Here is a 23,850-nt window from a genome sequence, read left to right on the forward strand (position 1 = left end):
TGATACTGAAATGAGTAATGTTCTCTGTTGTTGCTGCAAAGGGGTTGATGAACAGTTGATGTGTCATGGGATTCTCCTCAAGCAAAGCAGCAGTGACTTGACAGATTGCTTTGGACACAGCTGACTAATGCCCACAATTGATTCACCAGGATCTAAAAGTACTGGTGATAAAGGAAGTGAATGCTGTAATATGTAGCCCAGAATGGTAAGTGCGCTCAAAATTGCAATAAACTAAATGAAAAACAATACTAAACTACTCTTTTAAAAAAGAAAGATTTGCATTTATATAGCGCCTTTCACGATCTCATGACATTCCAAAGCGCTTTACAACCAATGAAGTACTTTTGAAGTGTAGTCGCTGTTGTAATGTAGGAAACGCAGCAGCCAATTTGCAAACAGCAAGGTCCCACAAAGAGAAATATGGTAATGGCCAGACTATCTATTTTCAGTGATTTTTTTTTATTCATTCGTGGGATGTGGGTGTCGCCAGCAAGGCCAGCATTTATTGCGCTTGAGAAGATGGTGGTGAGCCGCCTTCTTGAACCGCTGGCAGTCCGTGTGGTGAAGGTTCTCCCACAGTGCTGTTAGGTTGGGAGTTCCAGGATTTTGACCCAGCGACGATGAAGGAACAGTGATATATTTAAGTCAGGATGGTGTGTGACTTGGAGGGGAACGTGCAGGTGGTGTTGTTCCCATATGCCTGCTGCCCTTGTCCTTCTAGGTGGTAGAGGTCACGGGTTTGGGAGGTGCTGTCGAAGAAGCCTTGGCGAATTGCTGCAGTGCATCCTGTGGATGGTACACACTGCAGCCACAGTGCGCCGGTGGTGAAGGAAGCGAATTTTTAGGGTGGTGGATGGGGTCCCAATCAAGCAGGCTGCTTTGTCCTGGATGGGTGTCGAGCTTCTTGGGTGTTGTTGGAGCTGCACTCATCCAGGCAAGTGGAGAGTATTCCATCACCCTCCTAACTTGTGCCTTGTAGATGGTGGAAAGGCTCTGGGAGTCAGGAGGTGAGAATACCCAGCCTTTGACCTGCTCTTGTAGCCACAGTATTTTTGTGGCTGGTCCAGTTAAGTTTCTGGTCAATGGTGACCCCCAGGATGTTGATGGTGGGGGATTCGACGATGGTAATGCCGTTGAATGTCAAAGGGAGGTGGTTAGACTCTCTCTTGTTGGAGATGGTCATTGTCTGGCACTTGTCTGGCACGAATGTTACTTGCCACTTATGAGCCCAAGCCTGGATGTTGTCCGGGTCTTGCTGCATGCAGGCTCGGACTGCTTCATTATCTGAGGGTTGCAAATGGAACTGAACACTGTGCAATCATCAGCGAACATCCTCATTTCTAACCTTATGATGGAGGGAAGGTCATCAATGAAACAGCTGAAGATGGTTGGGCCTACGACACTGCCCTGAGGAACTCCTGCAGCAATGTCCAGGGGCTGCGATGATTGGCCTCTAACAACCACTACCATCTTCCTTTGTGCTAGGTATGACTCCAACCACTGGAGAGTTTTCCCCCTGATTCTCATTGACTTCAATTTTACTCGGTCTCCTTGGTGCCACACTCGGTCAAATGCTGCCTTAATGTCAAGGGCAGTCACTCTGACCTCACCTCTGGAATTCAGCTCTTTTGTCCATGTTTGCACCAAGGCTGTAATGAGGTCTGGAGCCAAGTGGTCCTGGCGGAACCCAAACTGAGCATCGGTGAGCAGGTTATTGGTGAGTAAGTGTCGCTTGATAGCACTGTCGACGACACCTTCCATCACTTTGCTGATGATTGAGAGTAGACTGATGGGGCGGTAATTGGCCGGATTGGATTTGTCCTGCCTTTTGTCGACAGGACATACCTGGGCAATTTTCCACATTGTTGGGTAGATGCCAGTGTTGTAGCTGTACTGGAACAGTTTGGCTAGAGGCACGGCTAGTTCTGGAGCACAAGTCTTCAGCACTACAGCCGGGATGTTGTCGTGGCCCATAGCCTTTGCTGTATCCAGTGCACTCAGCCATTTCTTGATATCACATGGAGCGAATTGAAGTGGCTGAAGACTGGCTTCTGTGATGGTGGGGATATTGGGAGGAGGCCGAGATGGATCATCCACTCGACACTTCTGGCTGAGGATGGTTGAGGGATAAATGTTGGCCAGGACACCAAGAGTTCTCCCCTGCTCTTCTTTGAATAGAGCTATGGGATCTTTTACATCCCTCTAACTTTTTGTGACAAGTTTAGTCCATATCTATGACATTAGTACAGGAACCTCACGCCATTCAATACATTCGAATAGGGAGCCAGACGGCGAGATGCCACTTTCGTGCAGCTTATGGAAGGACAGCGCATCTCAGACAGCAACTTTTGGATTTTCGCATTTAACTGCGCATCTCCCCTCACCTGAAGTTGCTGTCCAATTTGCGCATAAATAAGATTGAGCGCTGTTAGCCTCATCGTTATTTTGACAGTAAAATCTGGCCTCCTAATTCCTCCCTGCCCTTCCTCCCACCTGTCTTGTTTAAATGATATCCTATTTCTGCCTCAATGTTCCTTGCAACTCTTTTTTGTCCCTACTTGGTGTAAATGTAGCCCGTCTCTCCTGTACCAGTTCTTATTATTCTGGAAGGATTCCCAGTTATTTATGAAGGTAGCAATTTAAGATGTCTGCAGGTATGGAAGGGGTGCAAACATAGAAATCTTCTCCAACATGTATGTCACCTCAAATGTAATCAATGTTACATTTGGGCAACAGAACACCTTTCCACTTGTAATATGTACCTGGCATGGCTAGATGCAAATTAAAGCTGTCACTTCTGTTCTAGCCTTATTCTCCATCTCTGAAGAATACCCTTTGCTGCATCTGTGGCAGCCGCACTCCAGGACTTGGCACATAATCTGGACTGACCTCAGATGTGCTGTCCTGTGGCTGAAACAAGCCTATGCTCCTGTCCTGTTATTCAGGTAGCCATTAATGATCTCATGACACCTCCCTCAACCAACAACATCAAAAATAGAATAATTAATCATTCATCTCACTGCTGTTTGCAGGATCCTATCATGCACAAAATGGTTGCTACATAACAACCATCACTTTACATCAAAGTAATTCATTCTATGTGAAGTGCTTTGAGGCACTTCTGAGATATGTGAATTGGTGCTATATAAATAAAAATCTTTCTTTTTTGTTTATTAGTGTGACATTTCCATTCTCCATACAGCTTTACTTGTGGCCCTTATAAGTGAGTCTGTCAGCTGTACTGAATTATAGAAAGATTTGTGCTGTGGGCCTGCGCCTACAATCTTGAAGCTTAGTTGAGTCTCCCAAGTTCATTTTATGTAGGGACAGAGAAAGGTTTATTAAGTCTGGGCTGGATTGAAACCCATGACCAAGAGCAGAAAGGATTGTGATCTAACCTATTGTATCAAGTCCACTGCTCAGAAAAAAAATCATTGTTATCCTATATCTAATTAATTGTCAATTCAGTCAACTACAAAATGTTAATTAAACCCTCATTAAACACTGATATGCCACATCTTGATTGCCTATAGCCTTTTCTGGTAGAGAAACAATACAAAATACCCATTCTCGGAGCATGGCTTTCACACTTCACACTTTTTTTGTGTAATTCACTAAAACAGTCTTAAAGAGCGGGCCCACTGTATGGACTTGTGTCGTTGTGAACCATATCAGTTATTCAAAGAATTAGCACTAAATGTCATTTATTGACTTTTTTTCTTGAAAGATGATGAGTTTAATGTCAATTTTTTTCCTACTGAAACACCTCAAAGACTTGAATTACTCCTTTTATTCGATTATCTTCTCCATAACACTGCATATTAACCCATTGTGTACACAGTCTGGAGTTTGGTACAATTTCCCACTTGGTATTCTTTAAAAACAATATTTGAAAAATCAGTTGACTGCTTTCTCCTTTTTGAGTAAATCCATGCACAGCCGACAGTCTATAAAATGGCAGGAATTCAAACTGTGCATTGTCCAACCTGATCAGAATTTGGGATTTGTGTTACAGAAGTTGTGACAGAAATTTGCATTAGAATATAGGCAGAACATTAATCAAAGAGAGTTCCCATGGTCCAGACTGATCTTGCAATTATAAGTACAGACCAACCAAATGAATAGGAAATTGTTCGTTAGTCCACAGATAGCATAAAAGACAAAACCTTTTTCCAGAAACCAATGAGTAAAAGTTTTGCCTGTTTAGTGTGGAATAGCAACCTCTCCAAGTGCACCAGAATGTGTACAGCACTCAAGAACCATTTGGTGGTTATTATTCAGACCTGGAGATTTCTGTGTTCTGAACAGCATGAAAAGCTGCATCCTGATCACGCATCTGTTCAGTTGTGAATACTTGAGTATGTAAATGGGTTGCCTGCATTCGTGGGAGGTGTGCCATTCACTGAAAGAACTGTAACTGGACCCATGGATGCTGAATTCCTAGTGCTTCTCACTATTGCTACTGCCAGACGGAATGGCCAGAGTAAACAGTTTATTTACTTTGGATTTTTTACTGTGCCTTGTGCCGTACTCCTTCAGCTATTACACAGGCTTATTTGAAACCATACTACTGGGCAGGATTTGACCCAGTGCAGAAGGAAATGGTACTCTCTCTAATAGTTCTGAGTAATGTCAGAAATGTTAAAGTACACTGGAGAGCATGGTAGAGATGAACGGGTAGCTGGGAGCTTTGAACACAATCCTGTGTCCATTCTACAACAGAACTAATGGATAGCTGGAGATGCTGTAACATAGGTCTGCTAATTCTCATTCTAATGCTCTGTAAGGTGGGTGCCTTCTTTATACATTGGAACAGCGGATTGCTCATTAGAAAACAATGTCAGAACTAAATTCTTAACTGTAACTGTCCTGTCCTGCATCAAGTACCTTACTAATATGACAGGTACCTTTGCACACAAACCCAGTTGACAATGACTTTGTCTCAGCACTTTTTTTCTTTTGCAGCTGGCAGTTTTGTGTTTTGTCTGTTTAATTCTAATTATTTACCTGAGTACATTAATAAGCTGTTCACCAGGTTTGGCACAATCTTGTGATTACTTGCAGAAAGCAGCTAGCGAAGACCAAACATTTTTTAAGCTGATTAAATGCTAACCTACTCTGGAGGCTTTGTTTTCAAAGTACAGTGTTGCCTTGTTCATGTGAAGTCCTTTGGATTGCGCATGTTTTGGATGTATGAATATTTCAGATATATGCTGTTCCGTCAACCTTGGATCAAATCATTGGAGATTAAAGTAAAAAAAATGGGAGTTAAAAACGAAGTCTAACATCACCACACTTCATGCATGCTGAGATAATACTGTCGTTTCTGTGCTTGTTGCTTCTCTTTGTCTCAATCCTGCCCATTGTAGAACTTCAATTTGCTGATGGTTGCCATGGCTATCAAGCAGGGTAAAATTAGTTGTTGTTATATAATGCTCATCAAACCCTGACCTGTGAAATAGTAAAATTATTTAACCTAGCCTTAACTCTTTGAGAGCTGTCAGTGTTTCATGGCCTGTAGCAGAGCAATGCTGATTTTAAATATTGGTTTAAAACATTGAAGACAATACTTTGCTAAAAGAATCAGAATAGTTCAAAGAGAATAGAATATATGGAACTCTATATCAGCAATATATTGTATACGTAGGAAAAAAGGAAAGCTTTCAGTTACATAAAACATTTACTAAAACTGATTCCAATTCCATTTTCATTGAATGTGTGTGTGTGTGTGTGTGTGTGGGTGGGTGTGGGGGTGGAGGTGGGGGGGGAGTTGGCGGGGGTGGGACGGGGGTGGAGGGGGAGGGGTGACAACTGTTGCCTGTGTTCAAATTACTGATAACAAACAACCATGGTTACAACTTCCCAAATAGTAGCTTCCCAAAATATGTATGCGTTCTACAAAGTTACTGCTCTTGTACTGATACAAATATAGAAGCAACAATTTGATACTTTACCTCCATAAAAACTTTAGTGGTGCTCAGAATTCTCAGAAAAATGTTTTGCTCTACAAAAAAAACTAAGATGCTGAGTAATTGTTGCACAAAAACAGTAACTTGGCCTTATCTCTTCCACTGTAATTTCCACTCCTAAATGGTGACAAACATCTCATGGCAATAAAGTTGCCTGAATGGATGTTTGATAGATAGCTGCACAATAGCTCAGATGCCTATGCTGATAGTAAAACTTTGGATCTGGCAGGCTAGTTAATCACATAATTCAAAAAGCCAGATGGGTTCATGAGTTCGTACCAATCCACATTTATTAGAAGCTCAGATTAAGAAGTTTAGGAAAACAGAACCACAATGAAACTGGCTTTTTAAATATTCTGGCATTTATAAGCTTTGAACAGAAGAACCTCCTTTTCAGTCTGATTCAATAAGTAGTCATTCTTTTTATTGCAAGTGAAACAACATTACTCAGCTGGTAGATTAAACGTGGCTATTTACTGTTGATCAGAAGCTGCTGCGTTCAGTGCTTTAAATTCATTCCAGAAAAAGGTCAGTCCTATCATAGGGATACTAGCCGCGGGCCAATTTCAGGATTACAATCTACTTTCACTGTTGGAATAACCTTTCTAATTAAATTCAAATGACCCTGCATTTAATTCAGAGGTGTTCCATCTAAAATGCTTGAAGAGGTCCTATTAATAATGGTGTGTTTGCTTCCCATAATGCATTAATATGAAATGCACTGCCCTGTGTGGAACTGAGCTATACAGATTAGAAAGGTCCCAAATTTGATTCCAGTCAGTACCAAGTTACCTTATCTCAACCAAGGTGATAGTATGGTGCTACAATTGGTGTCAACACCCCTGACCTAGAGGCAAGCTACCCGCTCCTAATCATTGTCCAGTGACTGCTGGAAAGAGCACATGTCAGACATTGGGAGGAGACAAGATTGGATTTGGCTGTGATGCCTTTGATTGTTGAATAGCTTGCAGACACTCAATGCTAAGCCATGCATGCAACCAAACCCCAACAGGAATCCGTGTCTTCAGGAGATAAAGGGAAGAATTGGAGGAAGGAAAAATACTGTTTTTTTTAGGGCCTAACTGGACCAGCACCAGGTCAGAGACTCAGGAGAATGGACTGAGAGCTCAACTGAAAAGTCGACCTGAATAGAAACATTGGGGTCGACTTTAGCCCCGAGCGGGTTTAGAGTAGGCGAGAGGTGGGGTGGGGCAAGTGCGAAACATACTCGCTGGTCTAAGTTTCAGATCCGGGGTATTTTAACTCCCGGTCCTCATTTAAATGTTCCGGGCAGGAAGAGGGCGGAGATCAGCTGCCAGCGAGGAAGGGACTTCTGGAGTGTTTTGTGGGAGAGAAGGGGGGTGGATTCCAGGGTAGGAGAGGCCGCGACTTTCCTTGTGATTCCCATAGGGTCACTTTTGCTCCTCCTGGCTCCACAGAGGAAACTCTTACACTTACCTTGGTGGGCATCTTCGACCTTCCCACCAGCTGCCAACTTGCTTCGGCCTGGCGGAAAGCTGCAGCAGCTTCCCTGGTCAGCCCCCAGTTTAAATGCAGTCGGAATCCTAATGTCATCAATTAACATTTATGCATGAGTTCGGCAGGCACCCCATCCACAGCCAAAAGCAACGGTGTTAAAATTGGAGATCGGCGGGAACGGAGCACAAAATAAAACTGTTCCATTTTAATTGCAAACGGGGAGAGTTAGAATTCCCTCCGTAATTTGGATTCTTTTGGGCAAAACCTTTCAGTTCTTAACTCAATCACCAAGATTAAGATTTGAGACCAGTACTCAGCAACCCTCATACTAAATATTTCTTCTTGAAAATCAGCCAAAGTAGGGGACCGATCAGTTGGTACTTGACTTCTTTTTCCTTTCAACTGCAAAGAGTGCATGTTAGGTTTGAGTAAATTATTGGAAGTGCAATGAGAGTTTATATTTAATGTACTTAAGATTACTGTGAGGGTATGTTTAAGTCAGAATGGCTATACCATCTAATTGGATTTTCTTTGGTGAGTGAGTTGAGGTCAAAGAAAATCAAATGGAATTTCATATTACTTTTCTATATCCTTGCACAAAGACATCGTCTAATGGGGAGCTGTTTTGTTGCTCAAGAAAAGTCTGCTGACTAACATAGATATGGCAGGATTATCAGAACAGTAACTTTGCCTTTTCATGGCTGCACACAGTATGAAGAGTTGCTGGAGGTGAAGCTCTCGGGTAATACAACATCTATTCTTGTCATAACCTAATTCAGTGTTTATTGTTCTTGATAACAGATAATTGATGATGATAAGACACTGAGTAAAATTAAGGATTTGTTTATGAAAAATAATGAAAAGATCTTTCCCTTGAGGCATTTCAAGTGCACAATTTGAAACAGGAAACTTTTAATCAGACTACCCATTTACGCAAGAAATATTAAAAATATTCCGATAAGCCGTTTTCCCTTAGATCAACATTTTTGCACATTTTATAAATTGCTATTAAATAAACTGTCCTTTTCAGTGAGCGATTGATTTAAACATATGTAAATAAATGCAGGCCGCCATCAAAAAAGTAAATCTGTAAAAAATACTTACCTGAATGTGGAGCTGAGAGAAGCAGGAGTGCTTCTCCCGGATCCACTATAAAACCGTGGGCTGCTGCTGGCCATCTATCGTTCCCCCCCTCCCAACCAACGCCTCGACCCCACGCTCGACCTCTGCCTTGACCCCCCTCCCAACCGACATCTTGACCCCCCCCTCCTGACCTCTGTCTTGACACCCCCATCTGACCACCACCTTGACCCCCCCTACCTGACCCCCACCTCGACCCTCTTACATGATCCCCATCTCAACCCCCACTAAATGCCACCTCGATCCCCCTCCCAACTGCCACCTTGATCCCCCCCCGACCTCTGCCTCGACCTCCATCTCAATATCCCATTTGCCCCCCATCCTGGTTGCCGAAATGCTGCTCGTCCCGGTTGCCCGATTGCCCTCACTTTCCCGGTCACCCTTCCTTTCCCAATTTCCCCCTCCCGATCACATCCCCTTCCCCTTTAACAACCTACCTGCTGGTGACGCAGCGGCCTGAAATTCAAAGCCTCTTCACCGGTGAGCTGTCTGGAGGCCCAGCAGTGTCTGCAGCTCACCGGTCCCATTTAAATGAGACATGAGGCCCAATATCGGGTGCGCCTCAGGCCTTACCATTCAGACACAGGAATTGCTCCCTATGTTGATTTCTGCTGGCCTGCCGATTTCTAGACCCAAGACCTCTCCTAAGCTATAACACAGTCACTTACATGATCTGTTTTTGTTGTCCACATTACATTAATAGAATAGAATCCTTTCTTCTTATAAACCATGGTGCTGTTGTTAAAGACCAGGATGATGCCATCAATTAGACCCTACACTTTTGGGAAAGCTAACCTCTAGTAAAAATGCTGTGCTCTCTCATGCTGCTGCTTCCTTTCCATGAGGGAAGTAATGAAAGTGTTTCTGTTGGCAAAGAAGGCTTCAGTCATTTTCTGATGCGTCAGTACAGCGGAGACTGACCGAGTTAGCAAAAATCTCCAGTGGTGGCATGGAAGGATCCAATATCATAGAAATATTATGCTGTGGTCACCTTCTCTGTGGTGGAACTCAGGTGAAATCACGCCTCTACATAAAGTCCTCTTCCTTTTCCAAATCTAGGACTGCCATAGGAATGCTCAAAGGAATTCCCATGCTGAAAAACTTGCCTACTGCCAATGAAATAGCATCTGTCAGTAAGATTGTTGGGAATAGGATTGTACAAAAATGTTTTTGCCATGCAAAAATAAAGTACCAAGCACCAAGAGCAATTGGGGAGCCTCACTCACAAGGTGCATGAGGTTGGAGATGGGACTAAAAAACTGTAGCCCCAACTCTCTAACCTGCACTCATAGCACCCACTTCGATTGTGACATTACTCTTTAAGAAGGAAACGCACATAGCTCAGAGATGCCAATCCTAGCAACACCCATTTTATACAGGCAAAAGGTGCAAAATAAGTGACCAGGTGGAAAAAATATCATTGATTTTGCTGTGGGACCAAATTGCATGGAATGGTATTAAATTAGAGCCTGTAATGAGACTCATACACATTCTTGGTGAGGTCTCCAAACGTGAAAATTTAAGTATCATTGTGCCTTCTCTTTTGCAGTTTGCTGCCTTTTTATTTTTATTTTTATTTTTCCAGCCTTATCCCTACTCCTATTATCTTTTTCCAGGATGCTCCCACTCTTGATTTCTTTTTCCAGACTGCTCCTGCACTTGTGTTTTTTTTTGCTCTCTAAACTGCTCCTGCTCAGTTTCTCTCTCCCATGCTACATGATGCTTGGCTGCTGCTCTGGTTCACTTTCTCTCTTGGTCCCCATCCTTCCCAGCTCTCTCTTGCTGTCCCCACGTGCCTGCTCTGCCTGTGTCTCAACAGTAGAAGATTCCTTCAAGGCATCAGATTGAGATATAAACCAAGAACCTGTAGTAAAATAAATTAGCCATTAGATTGGGTTGTGCTTGAAATGGAAGAGAATAGAGATGAGATAATAAATGCTCGCTTTGCCCTAAATCTAACAAATTAGGGTAAAGTGTTTGGTAACCTGGAGGGAGTTCAGGAAACAATCATGTTAATTTAATAGTCTTGATTAGACTATGGAAGGCATCTTTTTGATTTCAATTTCAGAGATACACGGGATATATCAGAAGCAATGTACTCTAATTTCAGTTCTATCTTGTTTCAATAAACCACAGTTCATGTGGTTCTTGTGGAGATGCATGGTCTATTACAAATACTCATGTATAGGAGATGCTAGTCCAGGTTTGGTATTATCAGTAGAGTTAGTGAAGTGTTGATACTTTTGTTATTTTTGTACCTGAGGTTAGAGCGTGCAAGCCACATACTGCAGTATTGTCTATTGCTTCTCTGTTACTTTATTCATCAAATCGATAGACGTTTGAACTTAGTCAGTTGCCATTCTGGTGAAGGATAATTGGCCCATTACTGACTTTCTCATTGTATTTATGTTGCCATATACAATACTTCTAGTATTTTCTAACTTTGCACTTCATATTACTATTTATTTGCAAATAAAAACATTATTTTCTTTAGTCTTTCAACATGATCTGTGCTGATATCTGCCATTTTGAAGTGAATTGGGTAGCACAATGTGAGACTATGTTAATCCTGTAAACAGATTACTGCTTGTGGAGGTCGACGATTGTGAACCTTTGGTTCTCTTGCATAACTGCAAGAGAAACGTATAGAAGATACTTTTTCCAGATTATAAAGGATAAATGTCCACTTATAGGAACCGCTGTTAGATCATTGAGAGCAAAAGGTACTAAAAACCTTGAAACTAACAATCTGGAAGGATTATATTTCTCAAAATTGAATTGCAGAATGTTATAATATTATAAACATGTCAAACACAGGTTATCATTAAATTGCCAGTTGTGTATTTTATCAAATAGAAGGTGCTCCAATTTACATGTTTAATAAGTTTCTTCCATTCCTGAGATGTGTCTCATGATGGTCTATGTGCCTGGCTCCCTGCTGGATTAGTATCTGCTCAGAATAGCATCAGTAGCTTTCCTGCAATATGTCACAAAGTTAAAAGTAAAGACTGTTATGTTTTATTGAACTACTAAATCTCTTCAACCATTTAACTGCTTTTCTTAGGTGAAGATCACTCAACAAAATGTAGAAGAGAGTCCACCCGGTTTCATTACTAAAGATATAACACCAGTGACAGACAAGAATTCACAAAACACTGGGATATTGCAAGTGACAACCATCAGTCCGCTGAAGGTATGGTGTACAACTGACACAAACAATAAGCACACAAACAATTAGTGTCCATTTTCATTAATACAAGCCAGACTAGTACCAGCTCATTGTGAGGCCTATTGTTAAGCATCTTCCTCAGAGTCCACCAGGGCACCATTCATGGCAGCAGGTAGTAAGCAGATTCAATGATGTGCACATTAACTGCAGGGCCTGGGACCAGATAGAGAAGACATAAGGAAATATGGCAAGGAAACAGTACCCAACTATATCTGATGAATGACCCAGAGGTTGCTTGTTGCAGCATTCCTTGTTGCATCTGTAGTCCTCACCCATGCCAAGCCCTCACACAACCTTTTGGCTTGCTCTATACATCTCATGAATACTCATGTCTCAAGATGGCCACCTTCAAGGTGTAATGTGGAATCAGAAATGTTGCCACACTGGTATCTTTCAAGGTCCTAACACCTCAAGTTATTTTAGAACAACTTAGCTGTAGGATGCACCGTCACTTACTGATACCCGAGTCGGTGTGTAGGTTGTGCACATGTCTGTCACTGTGCACATGCTCCTTTAACTTGCAACCGCTTGAGGCAACTTTTCTGCTGGAATGACCAGATGCCACGTTAAGGGCTCATTCCCAACATGGAAAGTAGCCTCCTTTGTCAAGTCTACTGTGTCTTGCCCAAAAAGGTCTGTTGGGATCTGTGGACCTTCCAACCTGACTAATAGTTGGTCTGTGCCACCTGCCTCGGGCACAGACAGACATCGGACATCCCCTGATGAATCACCTGGAAATCCTCTTGTCCGGTTTCCAGAGAAATACTTATTTTTTAATTCATTCATGGGATGTGGGCATCGCTGGCAAGGCCAGCATTTATAATATAATTCTTGTGACTAATAGGTGGTAACAGGAGTCAAATGAAAATAAAACAGTAACTGGAATGAAAAAAGAATTTTAAGAAAGGCTTTGAAAGCAATCTAACAGAAGAAAGCCACGAAATAAGAAATTAAAATTAAATTAAATTTACTAATCTGAGGGTAACACAGCTTTAAGAAGCATTTCCTCTTGTAGTGTGCTAGCCCACTATCCCAGCTTTTTCAGCACACCTGGGGAGCTTGCTCCAATGAAGCAAAGCAACATAATTTTCAAACAAGGCAGGACACACCCCAGAACACTTCAAATGCTTACTATAATGAGGCTTACCCCTTGGAGCAGGGAAAGCGTCTTTTACCCTTGGCACTGTCCCAACTCAAAATTCGTCCCCGGTGCAGAACTGGCACAAAATCACAATTTTCTACACTGCGCTTGCTCCTGCATTGGCACTGCAAGGGAATGCAATTTCAGACTTAAAACCAATCACCTTGATTTTTCTAGGGTTATTATTTCTGTGATGGCAGCAAGTAAAATGTAAGTCAGTAAATAAAAACGATTTAAATATTTTATTCTATGATCTCCCAACAATTTAGCAGATTAATGCACTTTCCAATGTGCGTTAAATTGGCTGATCTCAGCTCGGCCGTGAATAGGGGTGGCACAACTGGTCTTAGCACCTTGACGGTAAGCAGTAGACAGGCATTGGGAACTTTATCGGGGGTTCTTCCGATCAGCTGCCGCAACTTCGGCGGAAGATTGGCGGAAAACCCAGATACACCACGTGAATGGGGTTTCCACCAATCTTCCACCGAACTTACACCAATCATTCAGGAGAATCCACGAGGAAATTTCTGTTGAGGGTTCCTGCTCCTGGTCACTATCCTGTGACTTGCTAGAAAGCACATGTGTGCAAAATCTCAGCTGAGGACAGGATTGGACTTAGTTATGATGCTCTGCGTGATCATATTGCCCGCTGGCACTCATTGGCGCACACATGAAAAATAGTTGCTTGAGTTAGGTACCAGAGGTCTGTGAGCACCGGTGGAATTGTTCCCCAGCAAGAATCAGTAGGGCTGGTTTTCTTCTCCCCTTACCCACCATGGCCCGGGAGGTGCTAATTGGGCAGAGCACACCCAAAGCGCACTCCATCTGACACGAACTGAACCCACCTGTATTTCTGAGGTCAGCTATTTACATAGGCTAAGCCGTTCCCTTGGCGCAGGCCTCTCTCTGGCAGGGCCTAGTATCTGAAAGTGGGGAAAGAAGGATAATTGCTGCTGTAGACCTGAGAGGCCTGCAGCAATAGTAATGGCTGCTGTCCAAAAACACCAGTGAGGAGGCCTTCAGTTCCAATTCTCTTCTTCCTGCACCTGAAAAATTATGTACTTGTCTTCTGCATCACCCCAACAGATGGCACTCAGGTCCTGCTCAGATCCTCCAATTTGAACAGGGCTGAGTGCAAGGCCTAAGGCTCATTCTTTTCAGATGCAGGTGGGAGGGCCCATTATGAACCTCCTGCCTCATCTGTATCGGATGACCCTGCTTACTCCTGTTGTGAGTGTAACAGTACACCATCCCCCAAGGGATCGAGGTGAAATCCCTGTGCAATGCAAAGGGGACAACATATTTTTTGCACCCCAGGTGTGTGGCAGAAAGAATATTACCACAGTCAGAAATGGAGAGAAAAGGGGACAAAAATAGAGGAAAAAAATGTAAAGTGACTAGTTTACAATGATGGTGGAGCATATCACAGATGATAAAGTGTTATTGCCTTACAGAAGAAAAACTATAATTGATAAATACATAAAATTATATTTTTTAACCAGAGTTTGAATGCAGGTATAACAGTGGGTGATAAAACAGATGGCATCTACACTGATTTCACCAATAAGGAAGATTTGGGAACCACAGGTCTAAATCAAGAACTGCATTCTGCCAAGAACGATGCCCAGTCTTCACAAACAGCATCAAGCAATAACCTCAGGAATATCCATGACAACAGGCTGATCTTTTCAAGAAGTGTTTACAGCTTTGACATCCAGGAAGATGTAGCTCCAGGTAATGTAATTAAATCCACATGATTAGGAGCTCTCCCCGATGAAATGCTAATATAATAACTTTCATGGGGCATGAGATTGAAATTGAAAAATCTCAGCATAATTGCCCTGGATTTATTTGCTTTCTTGGCTCATGAAATACATTTATTTGATAATCGGAATAAAATTGGCAGACAAACACGTGTGCCCAATTTACCCAGGAAGTAACAAATGATTGACTATTTCTTCTGACTTTTCAATGGCTCATCTTGATCCCACTATCTGTGCCCTTTCATCTGCATTTGCTATTAACTTTTTACTGCATAATATGAATCTGGGACTGTGTGGTGAACCTTCGTTGTTCTGTGATCCGGGGGAAAGTTCTAATACTAATTTGTGGGTTTGGCTTCCCTGTCTCCTGATTAAACAGAACCACATGGACATGTAGACTGTGTGCGTAAGAAATGAATTGTATTATCTGTCACCACTGACTATTACCCATTGCAAATTATGATGGTGAGACCACATTTGAAATACTGAGTGAAGGATATCAATGCATTGGTAGCATGTTTAGGGAAGAATGATGAAAATTACTCTGGGACTTAGGGCTTAAAGTTATTAAAATTGATTTACAGAACTGCACTTGTTTTCATTGGAGAAAAGACGATTAAGAGAGGACACGATTCAGGTCTTTAAAAATACTAAGAAGGATAGATGTAAAGAAACTACTTGCTTTGAACTATGAGCACTGTATTAAAAGTCACAACTATAAAATTAGCAAGCTTCAAATAAGACTAATGGTGAGAAGAATGTTGGGGCCGAACTGGCTCCTGAAATAACGAAGGAGCAAATTCCCACGTTTGCACATGCGCATTAAAACGCAGAAATCGTGAACTTGCTTCTATTGGTTTGCCGGCGATTTGACAGCTGAGAATTAAAGGGCCATCATTGAAATCATTGAAAAATTACAAACTTACTCATCCGCCCAGCTGAAAAGTAACTAATTACGCCACCAAAAGGTACGCTTAAAAATACCAGATCTAAACTAAGTTTTAAAAGCACAGGTTAGTCATAATGACTGCCAAACAACTAAACATTAAATTTAAAAAATGTGGATTCTCATATTACTCCTTATTTTAATAGTTTTTGGTCATTAAAAAAAAACTTAAATTAAATAATTACATTTTGTGAAAATTTTCCCCTCTCTCTTTAACTTATTTCTTTGGCTTTTTATAAAAAAGAATTAAAAAATTTTATTTACAAAGACTTCCAGAATACTAACTTTAAACGACTGATGTAAGGAATCTTACAACACCAGGTTATAGTCCAACAGTTTTATTTGAAAATCACAAGCTTTCGGAGGCTTTCTCCTTCGTCACGTGACTTCGACTGAAGTCTGCTTGCCTGTTTGTGGGCGTGACTTCTCTTCCTGACAGATTTTGTGGGCCTGCCTTCTAGTCTCACAGTCTGTTCCATATGCATCACCTTACGCTGCTCAGAGGCTTTTTTTTTATTCGTTCATGGGATGTGGGCGTCGCTGGCGAGGCCAGCATTTATTGCCCATCCCTAATTGCCCTTGAGAAGGTGGTGGTGAGCTGCCTTCTTGAACCGCTGCAGTCTGTGTGGTGAAGATTCTCCCACAGTGCTGTTAGGAAGGGAGTTCCAGGATTTTGACCCAGCGACGATGAAGGAACGGCGATATATTTCCAAGTCGGGATGGTGTGAGACTTGGAGGGGAACGTGCAGGTGGTGTTGCTCCCATGTGCCTGCTGCTCTTGTCCTTCTAGGTGGTAGAGGTCGCGGGTTTGGGAGGTGCTGTCGAAGAAGCCTTGGCGAGTTGCTGCAGTGCATCCTGTGGGTTGGTAGCGCACAATTTTTTAAAAGTTCAAAATCAAGCAAGTTGACGCCACAGTACATTTGTTAATTTAATTTGCAGGAGCTGCAGTGATCGTTGCCACGCCGCTCTGCGCAAGTTCTGGCCCGTTATTTTCCCACAATGATGGAAACAGACTCCCAGCAGCTAATGCTGTCTCCTTCAAAATTAATTGCAAATCTGGTGAGGTGGGATTAAAGGTTTTAGGGATTACATAGAATTACATAGAATGTGCAGCACAGAATCAGGCCATTCGGTCCAACAGGTCCATGCTGGTGTTTATGCTCTAACCGAGCCTCCTCCCACCCTCCTTCATCTAACCCCATCAACTTATCCTTCTATTCCTTTCCCCCTCATGTGTTTATCTAGCTTCCCCTTAAATGCATCTATGCCAGTCGCCTCAACTACTCCTTGTGATAGCGATTTCCACATTCTAACCACTCTCTGGGTAAAGAAGTTTCTCCTGAATTCTTTATTAGAGTTATTAATGACTATATTTATGCCCCCTACTTCTGGTCTCCCCTGCAAGTGGAAAATCTTCTCTACGTCTACCCTATTAAACCCTTTAATTATTAACAACCTCTATCAGGTCACCCCTCAGTCTTCTCTTTTCTAGAGAAAAGAGCCCCAGCCTATTCAATCTCTCCTGACAGGTATAACCTCTCAGTTCTGGTATCATCCTAGTAAATCTTTTTTGCACCTTCTCCAGTGCCTCTATATTCTTTTTCTAATATGGAGACCAGAAAGAACTGTTCACAGTACTCCAAGTGTGGTCTAATCAAGGTTCTATACAACTTTAACATAACTTCTTTGCTTTTCAATTCTATCCCTCCAGAAATGAACCCCAGTGCTTGGTTTGCTTTATTTATGGCCTTTTTAACCTGCGTCGCTACTTTTAGTGATTTGTGTACCCCCAGATTCCTCCGCTCCTCTACCCCATTTATTTTCCAAGGAGTTTGTGGCCTCCTTATTCTTCCTACCAAAATGTATCACCTCGCACTTATCTATAGCAGAGGCAAAGAAAATCAAATACTCCAAGGAATGCAATGGTTCCCATGCTGCTGTGACCAAGGAAATGTCACGTGTGAAAAGCAATTAGCCAGATTTGAATAATGGAGCTGTACTGATCGGCAGATATTGTGGAATTTAGTTTGACTACCTTTGGAGTTGGGGGAAGGAGGAGTGTTCAGAGAGAAATTTTGTAGAAGATTCCCTTAAGTGATTGATTATATAAGTGCAGCAGATTTCATTATAAGGCTGATTGTACATGGTCTGTGGAAGGAATAGACTTGATGGACCAAACACTTTTTTTCTCTTCCCACTAATTATACAATTTCCTGTCAATCGTAACTGCATTCTGTGTAAGGCAACCTATTATTTTTTGAGTATTCTCCCTGTGAGACCTTCAACCATTCAACGAGAGCATTTGCACTGGCAACTGCTGATAGCAAAGCCACCTCCACATGATATTTTTCTTTAATATTTAGGAAATGGTTATGTTTATTTTGCAATGTTGTAAAATATTTACAAGTACTGTAATTGCATATCTTTACAGAAAATAATTCATTGAAAAAAGTTTCCCAAAGCTCAAATTTCATTTCACTTTTACATTGGGATAAAATAGTGCTTGTAAATATGATCAATAATATGCTTGAAATTTTTCCAACTACACCATTTTGCTCAAAATAAGAGGTTGCAGACTGAAGCAGATGAATGGCTCTGTATCAGATGAGAGTATTCATAACATTCTCTCTTTTATTTAAACCAGGCACCACGGTAGGCTTAGTAAGAGCTTCTGCTCCAAACCAGGAAGCTGATGACAAGGTGTATGCAATACAAGAAGATGACGGGAATGGACTCTTTGTTATTAACCCAGCTACTGGAAATTTTACCCTGACTCGTCCTTTAGACTTTGAGTCTGCAAAGTATTACATTCTCACCGTGAAAGCAGCTAATACAGATGGGCAATTCAGTGTGATTCGGGCTTACTTCAATGTGCTGGATATCAATGACAACCCTCCAGTGTTCGATCCTGATTCCTACAGTATTAACATAATGGAAAATGTCCCCATTGGCACCAGTATTTTAACCCTGAATGTGACTGATGCTGATGAAGGTGAGATGTAGAAGCTTCTTTTTGAAATTTGCTTGTCTTTCTAATACATTTGCAATTAATATTTGTGGCAGTACATCAAGGCAAATAGTACAAGATTGTGGCAGCAAACCTGTTGAGGAAGGGTGATAACAGTAATATGCAATTGATGAAATGCATAGATTTTAAAAATATATAGCATGTTTTGCATAACAAAAGTTAGTGTACTGTCTTTCCACATGCACTGTGGTATGAATCAGATTCTATTTCACATTCCAAAGTGATGCCCCAATTCCTAGTTTTCTATTGCATTATTCACACAAGACATGTTAGACAGACAATGTGACAGCAGTGTGCACAGGGATTTCAGAAAAGCCATAAAAAGTAAATGAAACAATGTAACTTCTGTCCAACCTATCTGTAGGAAATCACGTGGAAATCCAGCTGTTCATCATACAAGACTCCCTTTGATTACTTAATCTGACAGACATCAATCACCTTATTCTTTGTGACACTGTTCTATGTTGATGTCACACATTTAGTGGATAATCAATTAGTAAATGTGTAACATTCACAGAGCCCACGGTGAGAATGATTCTACCCAGCCAATGACATTTTCTTGTTCGAGAATACAATAATGGTAAAATATTAAACCCAATACCCTCTTAATTAGCCTGCCTAGAGATTGTATTTCAGTCCTATAGAGCTCTCTTCTTACAGTGGCATTATTTAATACATGGCCTTGAGCAGGGGCTTATACTTCCTTTTATTGTATTAGATGAAAAATACAATTATTGTTGCGATGGTGCCATTTCCAGCAGGTTCCATGGTAGAATAGGAAACATGTCCATTGAAGCATGAGGTGGTTATCATTGACCATGTCAGCATTTCAACAATAATGTGGGTCTTGTATTTCCTGTTTAAGTATTAATACTTAATTAAAACATGTTTAAAATGCATAACACATCTACCCTACATAGTAATCTTACCAAAAGCAAATTAAACAAGCTCACATTCTAAATTGATCTACTCCATTTCATTTTGTGGTACCAACTCTAAACATTCAGAAACAAATAGAGATAGTGGCCTGGAAGATCTGGAGGGCATGGTCCCAATAGTTACACCAGGATTGTGCCCACTGTGGAACCTGCCACTGACCCTGCCAAAGTGTGTGGCCCATGCAGTAACAGGCCTTTGGCACTGAGGGGCACATCTGCTTCATCTCATCCGAAGACAATGGGAATGCCAGTGGTACCAGGCCAGACTGTGGGGTGGGGGGGGGTGGTCGTGGGGGGTGGTGGTGTGCTGGGTTCTCCTTCTTCCCACCCTTGCCGGAAGAACAATGTTGGTGACTGAGCGGCCCCCTTCAAAGCTTTTTGACCTCCTCCTCTTTGGGGTTCAGTCTCTGACCCCAGACTGGATCCCAAAGTGGGCCCCACTTCTGCCGGCGAGACCAGCTGCGCCTGTGCCAATTGCCAGGTCCTGACTGAGGGTCGAGGTGCATGAACTCCTCCCTTGGGGAGACCCCGCACATGACCCTCCCCCTTTAGGATGAGGACCTTGTCAAGGAGGGCAGAGACTCCGTCCACGCGAGGCATCCAGGAAACTTGCACTTAAGGCCGGATCCTGACAGAGTTTGCAGTGTCAGCTCGGCCCAGGAGCAGCACTTTCACCTTTGAATCAAACGATTGTAGGTTCAAGCCTCACCCAGGGACTAGAGTACATAATCTATGCTGACATTTTAGTGCAGTACTGCGAGAGTGCAGCATAGTCGGAGGTGCCAGCTTTTGGATGAGACATTAAACTATGGCATTTCCTTTCTATACAAAGGGACATAAAATATCCCATGGAACTTTTAAAAGTGAGCTGGGGAATTCTCCCATTGTCCTGGCCTACATTTATCCCTCAAACAGCATTTCCAAAACAGATTAACTGGTCATATATATCATTGTTGTGTGTGGGAGCTTGCTGTGCATAAAATGGCTGCTGTGTTTGCCGACAAAACAACAATGACTTCAAAACCAACTTATTTGCTGCAAAGTGCTTTATCCCATTCTGAGGACCTGAACAGTCCTTTATAAAAAGTCAAGTTCTTCTACTTACGGCTGTGTGATTTTGGGGCCAAAGAGAAAGGCTGTGAATACTAAAAATCTGAACTGCAAACAAGCTGGAATAGGCCAGTAGGGCAGTCAGCATCTGAAAGAGAAAGAGAGGTTAACATTTTGGATGGGAACCTTCACTGGAACTGGTGTGGTTTGGGGCAGGAAAAGTGTCTCCAAAGCAATGTGGGGAGAGGAAAGGAACAGGTCGGGGTTAAGAGTACAGGTTCCACTTTGTAAATAGGCAACTACTGGGTTTAATAGCCTGTGAATAGATTTTTAAAATGCAAGAAGGTGTTATGAAGGGAAATACAAAGGTTATGCCTATCAAGCATGTGAAAAACCATATAAAAAGGGATAGTTTAACATCTATAAACCCCTTTCTGTTGTATTTGCATAAAATCTTCAAGTTCTTTTTAATATGAAGCCTTGTTTAAATTTTGTTTATATTTTATAGTTTAATTATTATAGTTTCATTGTTTAATTAATTTAGTTTGTCTTTTTTTATTGAATGAGTTTATCCAGTAAATAGCGGAGTCATAAGATGGCCCCAGGTTTGCACCCGGGTCTGTGCTGGGTTAGCTATTCTGAACTGTGGTAGCAGCAGGAGGGGTGCTACAATTGACCACAACACCCCTAGTTTAGGGAGTGAAACCCAACCAGGGTTCCCAGTCCCGCCCCCAATCCGCTCACCACTATTGGAAGAGTTTGAATGTGGACATTGAATGAGGACATGGCATTGGGCTCCGTTGTGATGGCCCCTGCAACCGAATAGCCTGCTGAGACTCAATGTCAAAACTCAATAATGATTATTTGGCCAAGATACCCTGCATCACTGGAATTGTACTCCAGCAAAAATTCACTGGAGGTGATTTTAGGAGGCAAATGCAGGTGTGTTGGTGGCGGGGGTGTTCCGAAAAACGCACAAATCCCTTTCGGATTCGGAAGCTGGCTCCAACCCGGCAGCTTCCGAGTTTCCCAGGGACCCACCTGTGTGCGCATGGGCGACCCGAAACCAGATGTCCCGCGACAGTTAAAAGAGCCAAATGTACCTCATTGAGGTAATTAAGGCACTTTACCTGTGACAGAGTAAGTGATTAGAAAATTTTTTAACTTACCTGGGTGGCTTGCCCACTTCTTCTGATTCCCACTGAAGGGCCGGATCAGGGATAAAGAAACTAAGTAAATTAAATAAAAAAACATGCAATGACGTTAAAACACTAAATGCACCTACCTTTGACACCTGCTCCGATGTCCGATGTCTCCCACTCTGATGTCCCCCTCTTCACCATCCCGATCTTCCCCCAATCTCCCCCCTGCCAATCTCCCCACCCCAATCTCCCCCCCAATCTTCCCCTCTCCGACCCCCCCCGGATCTTCGCCTCTCCTCCCCTCCCCTGGTCTTCCAGTCCAGCGCCGGATGACGTCTGGCTCTCTCTCTTTTCCCCCCCTCCCCCCGCCTCACGTTGCAGCTTCTGATTGCAGCCAGCCTGTCAATCAGGCTAACTGCCGGGCGCGAAACCCAGAGAGCACGTTAATCATCGGCAATCAACGTGCGATCGCGTCAGAAACGGTAAGTTTGGTTCATGCGGGTTTGCCATGCACCCAATCGCCCTCCCCCCCCACCGCTGCCAACCCGCCTCCCCGTTAATATCGGGATTGTCTTCAAAAACGGAGAGGGGAGAAAATTGGCAAGAAGAGCATTTTATTAAAACTTATTTTCACCCAATGTAGCACACCATGCGATCTGGTCCCAAGTCTGTCACTGTTATTTTTGAGCTGGTCACTGAAAGGTACATAAGAATGGCACAGCAATGATTTTGTATTTTAATACTCTGGTGAAAAGCTTGGCCTCTGCTCAGGTCCCACCCTCCACCGCTCTATAAAACAGCTCAGATTAAGTACTGCGAAGAATCACAGATATTAAGCTGCTTTCTGCCACTGTGTGACACACCAGTTTAGTCCATTCCAGGCCACAGCACTAGTCTGCCCACTCGTCCACTTTTCAAATAAAATAGCTAGTGTTTCTCCCTACAGACCAAGACTTTGAGAAACTGAAACCTTTAGCAGGAGTGTGCTCCCTTCACACTGACCTTGAAGTGTATCAACTCACATGGATAACGATGTCAATGCCTCCGACCCCTTTCATGCTTTTCCTAAGAATGTTTAATGCTGTTATGGTAGCCTGTGCAGAAAGAGAGAGAAAAAATCTTCAACAACACGTTGTGTCGTTCACTTTGGTTTAATCATGCTAGAATTCTGGAATGAGTAACTCTATTCATTCAAGTTAAAAGGAAATCTGGCACGTCTGACAGCTCCTGCTCTGACTCACTCCTCCTCCCTGGCCTTTATACACTATTTTTACTGCAGCCGTACGCATATACAGACCTTTCATGTGGCATCATCACCATCACCATTTGCGCATGGAAATAATTGAATCTGAAAGATAGAGCTGGCTGCTGTTGCTGTATTCCAATGGTTAGGCTTTGGTCAACAATGCAACCTAGTCATTTAGAAACAGAGACACGGAAATCACAGGATGTATATTTATCTATACTATGTTAAATTAAAAACTCTCCATACTCAATTTCATTTATTGAAAATTCTACCATAGTCATAAACACATCAACTATGCAAACATCTGTAATTAATATTCCTGGTTTCAATTCCGATCTTACATATTTACTTTCTATTCCACATGCCAGTGGAGCTGTCTACCAGTGTGTATCTTGCCATGATATGCAATGTCCTGGAAAAACAATGAAAGTGCCCAGTCAGGAGGAAACAAATCAGCTGAAGGATAATTATAGTGAAAGCTGAAGAGTCATTTTGAAAACCTTGAGATTCGGTTACTTGACCTGTGAAACAAAGGCTGAGTGAAATGCTTGTTTTCTCTTCATTTATTAAAACTTACGTCAGACTGTATCTAATCAATTGATTGAATGCAGCTGTTGTAGTGAAATTTAAACTTGAGAAGAACAGTTGATTCCTAATGGGATCAGGCCTCGAAAAAGTCCTATCAGTCATTAACATTTTCCTTGTCATCGTCATGGTGATTTCAATTGCATTTTAGTATTCCAATATCTATTAGTTGTTGAAAACGTTATAACTTCAAA

The 23,850-nt window shown here is 42.2% G+C and overlaps 1 protein-coding gene across 1 annotated transcript in view; it reads left to right on the forward strand.

Moving 5' to 3' along the window:
* Positions 1–23,850, forward strand: part of LOC137323171 (protocadherin Fat 4-like) — a 142,788-nt gene that overhangs the window by 13,344 nt on the left and 105,594 nt on the right. The window contains exons 2-4 of the mRNA XM_067986680.1: positions 11,653–11,781; positions 14,461–14,692; positions 18,312–18,659. Of these exons, the coding sequence (XP_067842781.1) occupies positions 11,653–11,781; positions 14,461–14,692; positions 18,312–18,659 (709 nt within the window). The remainder of the gene's footprint in view (positions 1–11,652; positions 11,782–14,460; positions 14,693–18,311; positions 18,660–23,850) is intronic.

Source organism: Heptranchias perlo, chromosome 6 (assembly GCF_035084215.1).
Source record: "Heptranchias perlo isolate sHepPer1 chromosome 6, sHepPer1.hap1, whole genome shotgun sequence".
NCBI classification, from domain to species: domain Eukaryota; kingdom Metazoa; phylum Chordata; class Chondrichthyes; order Hexanchiformes; family Hexanchidae; genus Heptranchias; species Heptranchias perlo.